At 45.4% G+C, this 12,857-nt stretch overlaps 1 protein-coding gene across 2 annotated transcripts in view; it reads left to right on the forward strand.

The window, feature by feature from the left end:
• The window catches only part of BRSK2 (BR serine/threonine kinase 2), a gene marked incomplete at both ends in the record, with an annotated part of 301,569 nt that overhangs the window by 213,162 nt on the left and 75,550 nt on the right, over positions 1-12,857 (forward strand). For both annotated transcript variants that reach the window (XM_084208048.1, XM_084208049.1), the window contains one exon: positions 8,533-8,649. In XM_084208048.1, coding sequence (XP_084064174.1) covers positions 8,533-8,649 — 117 coding nt within the window. The remainder of the gene's footprint in view (positions 1-8,532; positions 8,650-12,857) is intronic.

Below are 12,857 nucleotides of genomic sequence, written 5' to 3' on the forward strand. Positions count from 1 at the left end.
ATATATGTTTCTCTTCCCTACTTGGCTTAAGAGATCCAATCCAACAACACTCAAAAATGTTTAAGTACAGCTGAACAGAAATGATTTACGCTTCCAAATGAATATTCCAGAGGAATCAGAATCTCCATTGGGATAGAAGTTCTAACTAAAGCATGCATATATGTACATACATGCTAGTCCTTTGGACTTGTTATGGGTATCTCTGGATCTGGGAGACTTTAATAAACTAAGTGAGGATCATAGTGAGGCTGTCAGACAGACTGACTAGCACCTCTGTAGGTTTAACACTGTGTGATATTTTCTGGGCAGATGCATGTCTATCTTGAGGAATAAATTTTCCTCTGTTAAACATACTGGATTGTGGGCAGTAGTCTCGTTGGACAGTAAATCCCATTCCTTGCTAACTCCCACCTGATGAGCATCTAGTGCTGGCTCTTAGCAGTAAATCATAAGCTCTGCCTCCAGGTCACTCTGTGTGGTCTGTGTTCTATTCTGTGCTGTATTTTGGACAGTTATCAAAAAATCAGAGCATGCATAAATATATATGTGAGTGTAAAACTTAATGTGCTTCCCTAAGCAATGAAGCCTGACCTTGTCCTGTCGTGGGGCAGTGAAATGACAAATCATCTCATCAGCCAGCTTATCCAGTTATGACCACATTGAAAAATGAAGGCTTCTGCTTTGGTTAATGACTAAATGTGGGTGCCTCCAGCCTACTGGCAGAAAAGATTGATAGCCTGGTGTCCCCAGACCCATATAATAGTCCCATCTTCTTCCTGTACATCCCAAAACACTGGGAAATACCAATGGCTTACTTTAACAGCAGCATGTAACCACATTCAGCATTCACTGCTCAAAATCCATTGATACACCAGCATTCCTGAATCAGAGATTCGGAAAGGAGTCCCCAGTCCCCCTCCCATCAGCAGCTTCTGCTGCTACCATGTGGAGAGATCACTTCTGTCTGAGAGGTATTTTCAACCAAGCAGCTGAGAAAAGGAAGCAGAATAGGTGTGGAGCTTGTGTCTGTTTTTTATTTTAAAAATCTGCTTCCTTTATTTGTTCTTACTTTATTTACTGGAAGCACTGGGGGAATATTTGGCGTGGTGCGGTCACTTACAGGGTTTTGCGATGCAGGTTGGCCATGAGCGAACGCTTATGGGTGAGGCACTGTCGGGTCCTCTGAGGGCTTTTGTGTGGACATGGCACGGTGCCACGCCAGGGACCATGGGGCACGGTGGCACCACGCAGGGATATCACGTGGGATCCGTGCAACCTCGCTGCCTTCCCCGAGCGGGCCAGCGCTCGGCTCCGTGATGCAGCATTCCTGCTTCTCCTCCCAGCCCTTCCCTGTGCTCCCAGGGCTCCGCACCGTGCGGCAGCGCCTGGAGCAGCCGCGCCGAGCAGGGAATTGCACAGGCCCTGAGCTTCCCCGGACATCCATGTGAGGCCATCCTAGCTTGGGAAGTTTTCTTTGGACAGAACCGATGGGTTTTGCCTAAGCTGCCATTCACCTCGTACTGGCTGTCTGCTCTCCTACATTTTGGGCCTTTCGGTACCTCCGCTGGGTGCCCCGAACCAATAGCCCCTTTTGAATGCGAGGCATTCAGCCCCTCTCAGCTGCTTGAGTGCCCGGCTGTGTTCTCTGCGGGAATCCGTGTGTGAGCGCCCCCGGGGCCGGGTGCCAGGCTCCCTCCCGGTCTCCCCGGGCCGAGTCCGTTCCCCGTGTCTGTGGGGAATGCTGCAGCGCCGGGCGGGGCGGGCTGCCGGCCGCCTCATTGGCTGGCCGTGACATCACCGGCGCGAGCCGCCATTGGCGCCGCGCGGCCCCTGCCCCGCCGCGCGCCCGCGGCCTGGCCCGGCTCCGCTCCGCCGTCTGCGGCTCGCGAGCTGACAAATAAAAATATGATTACAGAAAATGCCCCGTGGCAAACCTTATTATGGCTTCAGAGATAACAGATAATGCCAATTACTGCGCGGGGCAGTGGTGACATTGAGAGGAAATCCCCTGCGGTAATGAGCAGGGAGGTGATTATTTCATTTTATTTTTATTTTGGTTGCGTTTCATTCCGCGTTTCTATTTTTTATAATTTTTTTTCCCCTGAGCGTGTACAAGAGGGGTTAAGGCAGGTTCTTTATGAATATTGATAAATGACAATTATGAGGGCGCTTTCTCCTTTCCTTGCCCGGGGCTCTGCTTGTTTGAGTGGAGCCGGGGAAGGCTCTGGCTGGATGGAGAGTGTCCGTGTGTCTGTCTGTGTGTGTCTGTCTGTCTGTGTGTCTGTGTGTGCCTGCGTGGGCTCGGGCATGTGTCACTTGGAGGGCTGGGGCGAGCAACAACAGCTTGCTTTGGCTTGGCCTCGTGTTCTTCCCTCCGTGCCGGGAGCGAAAGGCTCCCCGCAAAACAGCGCTGCAAGATTTCACAGCGCTGCTGCCAAAATCTCTGGCACATTCCTGCAGGCAGGAGCTGCAGAGCGCTGTCAGTAAGGGAAGCAGGCTTTTAGGGAGAAATCTGGGGTGTCTCAGAAACGGAGAGAGCTGAAGAATGCCAGCTGCCATGTTGTGCCATGTAGTGCCACCCTCCTCAGAACTGCTGCTCTGCCCTGCTTCGTTTATAAGGAGCGTGCTGGGGTGTTCTGCAGGGAGGGTCTGTCAAATGCTGAAGACCGCAGCAGATGGGCACTTTAAAATCGTGACTCAAGGCCTCCAGATGTGAAACTGGTCTAGAAATGGAATTTAATAAGATTGTTTGCTGGTTTGTTGTGTTGTTCTGTTTTTCTGGTACTTGAGTGTTCAAGTTTTCTTTCAGACCATCAGAAGTAAGAAAGGTGCATTTTTACCCTGTTGAAAGCTCACCGTTCATTACCTGAATGCAGGAGTTTTAGTTCTGCGCTCAAGACTCACTGTAAAACAGTGAGGAATTTTCAGATATCCCTTGTACAGAGAAACAGAGAAAAGCCATCAAATGCAGCAGCTGCAATGCCAAAGGCAAAGTTACCAGCTCAGCTAAAGTAAGGGAACATGTATTTTTGTAAGTTTTCTTCTTTATGTAAGCCACTGGAAACTCAAAAACGGCATAGTCTTACTGTAAGCATAACAGGTAACATTTTCTGGGAAGTGCAGCAGTGGTGATCAGACCTGACAGGCTGTTCTGGCTTTGAAATACATGAATATATGCTTTGAGGAGAGGTTGGCAGAGAGAAACAATATATTTTAGTGGATCAACGGAAATAGTTGTTTAAAAGCATGCAACATTTTATGCATACAAACCTTTCCTCAGGCGTCCTGATATGTTTATAGATGTTGTCCTTTTTCCTAGCTATAATTATGTTTACTTGTTCTGCAGAATTCTGTGAAAACTTACTAAATTTGAGCATAGCAACCATGGCTATAAACCAAGAATCTTCTGTAGGTAGATGCAACTTACATGTTTGGATATTATTTGCAGAAGCAAGAGAAAATAAGATCAAAGGGGTTTTTTTGCTCATGAAATTTAAAATAATGCTTCTCATGCTATTAATTGTTACTGATAAGTTATTTGCATCACATCAGGCGCTTTAAGAGGCATACTGCAGAACAATTATTCAGTGGCCTGGCCCTTCTGGGATTTTGAGGTCAGTAAGAAAAGCATTTGCAAAGTAGCCAACAATTTGATTAGTACAAATGACCTGCAACTACTCCAATTAAGAGGTTTCTTGGGTTAGAAATCTGTGACCTACAATGAGTTGTCATAGAAACTGATACGAACGTTTCAGCTCAAACATCACTTTAAAATAATGGCTTCGTTTGTCATCTCATGCCAGGTGACAGCTCCTTTGAATCCAAGATCTAGAGTCTGTCCCTACACCAGAATTCTTCTGGCAGCCCTGGGTGACAGGCAGAGCGTGTTTCTTCTGCAGTTGCTGCAGTACAGGTACAGGGATATTCTCAGAGCAGGAGGATGGACTGGAAAAGCACCAGAGCGAACTAAAGGAACTGTCTGAACAGCCTCTTGGGCTGTGACTAGCAAGCAAGCATGGCCAGCGTGGAAGTGGGAAGCTGGAACATGTTAATGCCTATCTGTGCCTTTCATTTTCCATGCACCATCTCCAAGAATGGTGCCCATTTCCCTGGAACAATTTTTTCAGAGCTCTCTCTGCATCCATCTTAACACTGCAAGGAAATTGTAAAGCCTTTGTTGTAACTTGTGAAAGAGGGATGTTGCAGAGAGTCTGGCAGTGTGTGCTTCCCCTGCCACGGCTTGCTCCGTGGCTCCCCTTCACTCACGTGCTCTCCCTTCCACAGCCCACTGGATGCTGGCTCCAGAGGCTGACTTCTTGTGCTTTTGTCTTGGTTGAGGAGCTCTGGGAGTCCATGGCCACTGTGGGTCAGGGTTTTACTGACTTCTTCTGCAGTCCTGCATTTCTGTTTCTCATTCCTTCTCAGCTTATGCAGGGCTCAATCGGAGGGTTTGCCGTGTTTGTCAGAAAAGAAGCTGCTTTCTTCTCTTCTGATTTTCCAGCCATGTGATAAAGCCCCTACAGCTTTAGAGCCTTTAGAACAAGGAAAGGGTAACGAGTCCTCTGTTCACCTGCAGAGAGAGGAGTTGATGCAGTCATGTAAGACATGGAGAGCCAGAGAGATCAGCTGGAATGGAACCAGATTAAATGCATTTACCCTGCACTGTTCCATTAATGCCAAGTAATTACCACATACAGTGGGATTTTTGTTTTGTTTTGTTTCATTTTGGCACAAGAGAATTCTTTTCAAATGCGAGTGCGTTAGACAATCCGGTCTTCTGGGCTCTTAGGTAAATTATAACAAGCCTTCCCTATTCCCATATGTTTTTCTCCCTTCCCCCTGGCATTTGAAAAGCTGGCAATACAAAGATGGGAAATGCAAATGCAGAGAGGAAGTCTCTTTCCCAGTGGCAGCAATGCTGGATCTGCCTCTCTGGTGCAAACTCTTGGCCTAACTCCTATCCCCAGGATGCTGCCTTGGCCAATTCAAAGTGGCCCAAAGATGGGCATCAGAGAAATGCTCCAGCTAGAGGAAAATTTTCACTGGGACATATAATTCTCTTGTGGGTGAATGTGCAAGTACTGCCTGATCCCACTGGCCCCCCAGTCTCTGAAAGCAGTGCTGCCAAAATACAAAATTTGTGCTCAGGCTGCCATGAAATTTCCAGGCTAACCATCCATACTGGGCACTTAGAGACTGTCTTGAAAAAGTGATGGAGAAGGGTCAGAGAGACTCAAAACTGCTGTATCAAAACTATTCTTTTATTTTGGTAGCCAGGCAGCCATAAATATAACAATTCTCCTCTCTGCTCAGTGAAGTGATAATTTCTATTGTGAAGAGCTGATAAGTTTTCTTGGTTTTATTTTGATGGGTATCTGGAGGAAAAGAAAAGAAAAGAAACCTATTAAGGTCTGTTGCTAGTCTAGTTTTACTTTCACACATACTATCCCAGTCCCACAAATCCCCAGACCCCAACTTAAGGCTTTCAAAGTGCTCTCTGGAAGCTAGGTCAGCACCTCTGCCTAAAGACCTCCATCAGACTGATCATTCATGGAAAAACATTGTGCAGCACAGGGAGGTGAAGCTCACTCCATGTTTGGAATGTGGATGGTGGTACCCCCTTTTCCCTCTCTTTCTTCCAGTGACTCTCAAAAAAATCCATAATATACATGCCAACTTAAAGAAACCTCATTTCCCCACTTGATTCTCCCTAAAAGCCCAGGCCTAAAGCTGTATTGTGGATCCCATCTGATGGGAAGACAGGATGACACAGGGAGAAGGAGAGAAGGGGAAAAGGAGAAGGGAGGGCGAAGGAGACAAGAAGGAAGAAGGAGACTCAACGATTGAATATTGTCCCAATTTTCAAAGGTGCTGTCCCTTCCCTTTCGCTGCCTCTTAGTGGTCGGGAAGTGGGGCTTGTTCAAGATTCACACACATTGTGCTCCAGCTGGGGCCTGTGGCAGATCTGCCAAGGCTGGAAGCTTTCAGCCATGGAAAGGGAACATTTTTGCATTTCCTTTAGCTGCACTGTTCCTGAAATAAGATCTTTTGTTGTGAGTGTACATCTAGGCTTGTGGACATCCTGTGCTTAGGTCATGTTCCATCTTGGTTGTTCCCGCTCTCTAAATGAGCTACACAATTTGAGGATAAGCAAAGGATTCAATTTTTAGGCACAAAAGTCACATGTCTGCAGTATGTCTGCTCTAGACTGTATATGTGAATCATACCATATCATGCAGTGCGCAAGCAGTGGAGCAGGCACAGGCAGCAGCACCCTCACCTTCTATACCATGTATGTGTTCAGCAGTCAGCCAGGAGCAGTTGCCAAGACTGAAAGACAGCTGTAGTTGCTGAAAAACGCTGCACAGCAGGACACACACTCAGCTTGAGCTGTGGGAAGGTTTCTTGTTTCATAGCATCAAACAAGCAGCACTCATTTTACAGGGGCTGTTACCTGCCCCTGAGCTCTGGTCCTCAGAGAGGGGAACTGCAGCACACCTCCCCAGCTGGATAAGGTCTTACCATTAATGAAAGCAGTTGTAAGATGAGAACCTGTCCTGAATGTCTGCTGGAGGAAGGATGAAATCACACACTAGTGTCTCATTAGCATCCAGCTTTCCTCACTTGCCTTAGAACCGTGGGCTCTTCACTCCATTTCACTGCTGAAGCTGGAGTATGTTAAACTTTGGCAGGTGTTGATGATCTTGCCTTTGTCTGGCGTTGTCCTTGATGATGACATTCAGGGGTTCTTTTCCTGGTCATTCACTGCCTTTGGAACCTTTCCTTGTCACTCATCTCCTGTATTTGTTGTCAAATAGTTATGACTGTCTTGATGGTTATTATAGAGCTAATAAGTCTTCTGTGCCTGTTATCTCAAACCTTCAATTTCTGTAAGTTTTCTCATTGCTAACAAGGCCATTATAACATACAGAGTTCATCATATTTATGCAAGATTGGAGACTAAATTTTAAAAAGAAAGAGAGAGCAAATCACAGGTCTCAGTGGGGGGAATGACCAGTAACTGCTTTGAATGTGTGCTGTTTTGTTGGGAGTCTCCTTTGGAAATAATTGTTACAGTCCCCAGGTATCCTATTACCGTGTGCTCTGGTTTTACATAGAATTTACCTGCATTATTTACAACTTGTCTCTAACTGATCATTCCTCTTCTCTTCAGATCAGAGGATCTAATTTCTAAGACATTGACATGCTGCTCATGTTGCTCTGAGAGGGAAGAGACTGTCCACCTTTAGATTTTTGTAAGGGCAGAATTACACTTGCATGCATGAGGAGTGTTAGAGGAATGTTTTAAAAAGTGAAGAGAAAATTGCACAAAGATGAGGCTGCCTTCCTTGATTGGTGTCACTTGACTATTCTGACCTGGTTCTTTTGCTGAATTCAGTTTCTGGTCAGAGGAACTGCTTTTAGTGCTAAGTTTTTGCAAGTGGGTCTTGTTTGCCTGACACTCAGTGTTGTTGGATGTCCATTTCCCACAAGTTTGTGTTCTACCTATCCACAGAAGCTGGCTGTCCTTCCTGTTTGGGTGCTGCTATTTAGACCTGTTATTATCAGAGTAATTTTGCCTACTTATAAGCAGAACCAAGAAAAGAGCTTTTTTCTTTGGTCTGCCTGAAGTGCTTGTCTCATCTCTGTGACTTTCGAAGAGGTGCAAATAAAAAGGAAAAAAAACCCGGCACATTCATCCCAAATTTTCATCACAGATTTTTGTCTTTGGATATAAAATCAAGTGAATGTTATAGTTGTACAGAATCTCCTGAGTACTTAGATGCAGACATGGGTGCACAGTGCTTTTGGCTGTGAGCAGTGGAAATTAATAAATTTGTCAATATATGATTTGGAGCAGGAGTTGCCATCATGAAGGTCGTGGCTGCCTGGCTCTTGCCATGTTGAGAGATAATAAGAGAATCAAGCTTTGATGGAAAGGATGGAATCCTCTCTCTCCTTCTCACTGCTGACACCCTCAGTTAAAACACTGAGGAGTTGAAAGGATTTCCCCATCAGAGCTAATGACCCAAAATTATTTCAAAGTCTTATGCCTGTGCAAACAACTCCTAATGGGAGCTTTTTGCAGTAGCATTTACATCAAGGTTTCTCTTTTATATCACTCGTTTATTTCCTGTTCTTGACAGAATATTGATGGTGTTGCCTCCTACCTTAAGGAGCTGTCATATGATAGAGTATACCAGCCCTAAATCCAGGCTGAAATTCTCCTCCTTCTAATTCCCTCAGTTTCTCCCTCATGTTGTGTTGGTTTCACTGGAAGTTGAAGAAGTTCCTTTCCTGTCAGGACACTGCAGGCCTTGCATTCATCAGCAGAGGGCACCTGGGATGATATGGTCTAGAATACTGCAAGGATTGGATCTTGGATATGTGTGTTCTCCTGCCTGGGACAGGAAAACAAATTAAATTAATTAAAGTAAAACAGGTTGGATGCTATTCTTGATAAAAAACAAGTCATGGAGTGGGAAAGCTGTTTTGGATATTTTAATTTACATTTTGACCCTTTCTTTACAGCCACAGGGACTTAAAACCTGAAAACCTACTGCTGGATGAAAAGAACAACATCCGGATAGCAGACTTCGGGATGGCATCACTGCAGGTTGGAGACAGCTTGTTAGAAACCAGTTGTGGGTGAGTGTCTCAAAGCATATTACAAAACTGAGGGGCAGATTCCAGACATAGAAGTTGTCTATAGAAAAGGTTTCAGTAAAGACCTGCAGTCATGCACACTGCACTGGTGTTTCCCAGCAAGACAATAAATTTATATGACCCACATAGTGTAGAAGAAAGCTGAAAGAAAGGGGATTTAGTGCTTTACAGTGAAAAGCAGGTCACTGCAGGTGTCACATACAGATATAAAAATCAAGGCTTTCAGGTTTGCCTTCATCTGTGCATGCTGGTGTGTTTGCATTTACTGGCCATATAATTTTTGCAAAGTGAAAGCAGTGGTTGACTGTTTTAAGAAGAGGTTTTGAAAAAATATTAAAGGGTAGAAAAATGTTCTTAAATGGAATTTGCATGTCATATGTAGGCTGTCTGCTTGCATGCAGCTGTTTGTGTTCATGCTCCACACGGCTTCTGTCAGCTCCCATGCAGGAGTGACAGGGAGGAAACAGGGTCCTTTGCAATGACAGTCAGGGCATGAATGCAGGTACAAAGAAGGCCTGCCTGGAGGAATATTGCAGGAGTAGTCTAAAGACATTTCCATGCAAATTCAGTTGCCTTCAGGCACCACTGGACCATGCTCCCAGTTCCCAGTGCCAAGGTGACTGTGCAGGGGCTGTAGCACTGAGCTGTAGCAAGGGCAGCAGCTGCATTGAGCTGCTGCAGCCTGGCACCATTACACCAGCTTTGAGCTGTATTTAATTTGTTTTAACAGCAAGCACAGAAAACAGTACCAGCAGATTTCCACTTCCTCCCATGCAGACTGACTTCTCTTGGCCATTGGTAGTGTGATTCCAATGCCTTCAGCCTACGCCCATCCTCAACTGGTTATAGTTAATGTTTTTTTGTGTTGTCTTCTCTGGACCAAGGCAGTTCAACGTAGACATGGAGCCATTGTGGTTCCCTCTAAAGCCCAGCCACTGCCTCTCAGTCCTAGCTTTTGCCTTCCAAGTAATGAATAACAGATAGCAAAAGTATTGGAAGTTCATGATATGATAGAATGCTGGTTGGTGAGTAAACCGAGACCCACCGATTCTCTCCTGTCTGTGTCAAGATCTGAGTTCTTAGCAGAACAGGTGAAAAGCAAGGAGCTGTGATGCCAAGGTCAGCTACAAGGCCCTGCACTTGGGTAGGGAGACACTCAGTATCATCAGTGCAGGCTGAGGGATTAAAGGAGCAGTGCTGCTGAGAAGGGCTTGGGGGGTACTGGTGGATGAAAGTGACCCAGCAATGTGCACTTGCAGTCCAGAAAGTCAAATGTGTCCTGGGCTGCATCCAATGCAGCGCGACCTGCAGGGAGAGGGAGGGGATGCTGCTGCTCTGCTCTGCTCTTTGGGGATCTATGGCATAAGAAGGATATGTACCTGTGTGAGTGGGCCCAGAGGAGGCCATGAAGGTGGTTGGAGGGCTGTAACATCTTCCCTGTGAGGACAGACTGATAGAGTTGGGATTATTCAGTCTGGAGAGAAAAGGCTCCAGAAGACCTTATTGCAAATTTTCAGTATTGAAAGGAGGACTGTTAAAAAGGTGAGGACAGACTTTATGACAGGACCTGTAGTGATAGGACAAGGGATAATTGTTTTAAGCTTCCTTGTATCTAATCCACATTGACCCTTAATAAAAAGGGTCATTGTGGATTAGATACAAGGAAGAATGTTTTTACATTGAGGGTGGTAAAACACTGAACAGGTTTCCCCGAGAGATGGTAGATTTCCCATCCCTGGGAGCATTCAAGGTCTGGTTGGATGGGGCTCTGAGAAACTTGATCTAGTTGAATGTATCTCTGCTCATTGCAGGGGCATTATTAGTTAAGTTTTAAAGATCGCCTCCAGTCCAAACTATTCTGTGATTCTGCACCTATGTTGCTTGCAGCTTCTTTCAAACTTCCCCTCTAGATCAGGAAATGCAGTCCTCCCTGCAGTTGCCACAAAGCCTCTATACTCTCTAGAGAAAATTGTTCTCCTTCCTTCCATGAGAAAAAAAAAGAGGAAGCATAAAAACCAACGCAGCCTCAATTGCCTCGTAGAATTTTTCATGCTCCTTGGGAACTTCTCAGTAGGGTTCCTGTTCTTGTTAGCACCGAGCTCTGTTTTCCATATCTGGAGTCTCAAAGGGAGGCTTCCTTCCCATAAGCTGTGCTGGAATTCAAACCTGCATGCTTCAAGCAGATCCAGCCCCCACATTGTGGCCTTAAAATGCACTAATAAAGAAATCAATGGAACGGAAGAGATGTGCCTGTAATAAACAGAACACAGCAGCAACGCTATGATCTCCTGCCTTGCAGATGCATTTTAAGTGTGTTGCCAATCACTAGACCTCTATGTGAGCTATTACACCACTTCATTAATTCTCCTGGCATGCAGCCCAGCATGGCTGATACTGGTGTCTTGTGATCTCTTTGGTTTGGGGCGTGAAGGAAGGAAAGAAGGAATATATAGCAATATGCCACACTGTTCACAGAGAAAGGTAATCCAGTTATGACTCCCTTTCCCTTGGAGCACATGCGGTAACCATCCTCAGAGCTTTTCAAGGCAACAGTTTTACCTACCCATGTAGTTGGTACTTTCAGCCAGCATGAAAAGGAACAAAACAGAGTGAATCATAGCTGAGATATTGAGCTTTAATGAGATGCTCCTCTGTGCACCCATAAGTTAATTTCGAGAATGGCTTTTCCGTACTGTGAACACTGATAATGAGATGAAACTGTAACATTTCCATTGACAGTCATGCACGGAGTCTCCAGGTATTTCTGTCAGTCAGAGTGGGAGGCTCAGATGGGGTTGAGCTGTGTGACACAGCTAACTTTGTCAGTTCAGCGAAGCAGGGAGACTGCAGTCAAAAATTCTTTGCTATCACAAGTGAACTGCTAAGTTTAGTCCAAAGTTTGGGTAGTCTTCAGGTCACTGCAGTGTCTTGACTGGCATCATGAAGAGTAGCCTCGTGTAGCCTGAGGTGCGATGTAATTGCATATCTCAGAGTCACTTGTTTTCTGGGAGGTACTCCTTAGGCCTGCATGGTTTCTGGTAGCACTGATAGCACTGACTGGACTACCTGGAGGACACAATGAAAGTTCTATCCAGATGTGTTTGTGTAGGAGGAGGCAAGGATGGACTTGCTGTTTCACTCACATAATTTCTCATTGACAGACTGCATGTTCAGCCTTGATTGTAATGAGTCCCCATTATAGAAATGTGTATTGTGTGAAACCTGCATATGCACAGTGCAGAGGAATATGCTGTAGTTCTTTTTAGTGTTTTTAGGCCCCTAAGGGGAAGAGGAGCTGTGTGTAAGCTCTGCAGGACTAATTCTGCTTATGGCAGAAATTGCTCTGCAAGGCAGTCTTACGGAGAGATGGTCCTTGAAATGCCAGAATAACACAGTGAGTGCATTCCTTCAGAAGCAGGGAGGGTCCGTCAGCTAACAGCAGACGAGGAAGGAAGAGAAAGGTGTGATAAGCTGCTGCTTCTATTATTTTAGATCCCTTCAGCTCTTCTTCCTCTTTACCCACCCAGGCAGTGGCATGCAGAGACACTCCCCATCTCTTTCTCAGTGATTCTTCCTGGCATGCTGCCTGGCAGTGTTTCAGAATGGGAGAGGTTGTCCAATCCATCCTGGGTTGTCACTAGGCAAGAAGAGTGAGTGCCTTTTGGTTAAACCTCAGGTCTGAGACCCAGGTTATCTGAGCTTGATTTCTGTCTCTGCTGAAGGCATTCACGGTGGTCTAGGATGAGATGCATTGCCCTTCTCTGTTTCAGTTCTCCATCTTAGCAAGTCATTGGTGTATCAACAGACCTGTGGTGAGCAGATAATTCAGAGGGCAGATATACCTCAGTGTATCAGAAAGCACCCTTTCTGATTTCAATTACATAATGGTGTGATGCTGCACATATTCTTTCCCCCTTATTATAAACATGTACATATATCTAAAACTTATGCAGTCATTGTTAGGGTTGCAAATTTAAACTCTTCAATTTGGAAATGCCAAAATTAATACTTTTTACTCCATCTCATCAAGAGCTTCCATTTCCAGCACTCAATTCCTATCGCACTCCTGATTTGTACCACAGTCTAGTTGACTTGTCCCATTCATTTCTGCCCCGTATTTGGCCCAAATCCCAGCTTGTTTTCTCTTTTTTACTAGGTTCCAGCTCTAGTTTCCATTACCTCCTTGTGTT

Source organism: Fringilla coelebs, assembly GCF_963513975.1.
Source record: "Fringilla coelebs genome assembly, chromosome: 6".
NCBI lineage: Eukaryota > Metazoa > Chordata > Aves > Passeriformes > Fringillidae > Fringilla > Fringilla coelebs.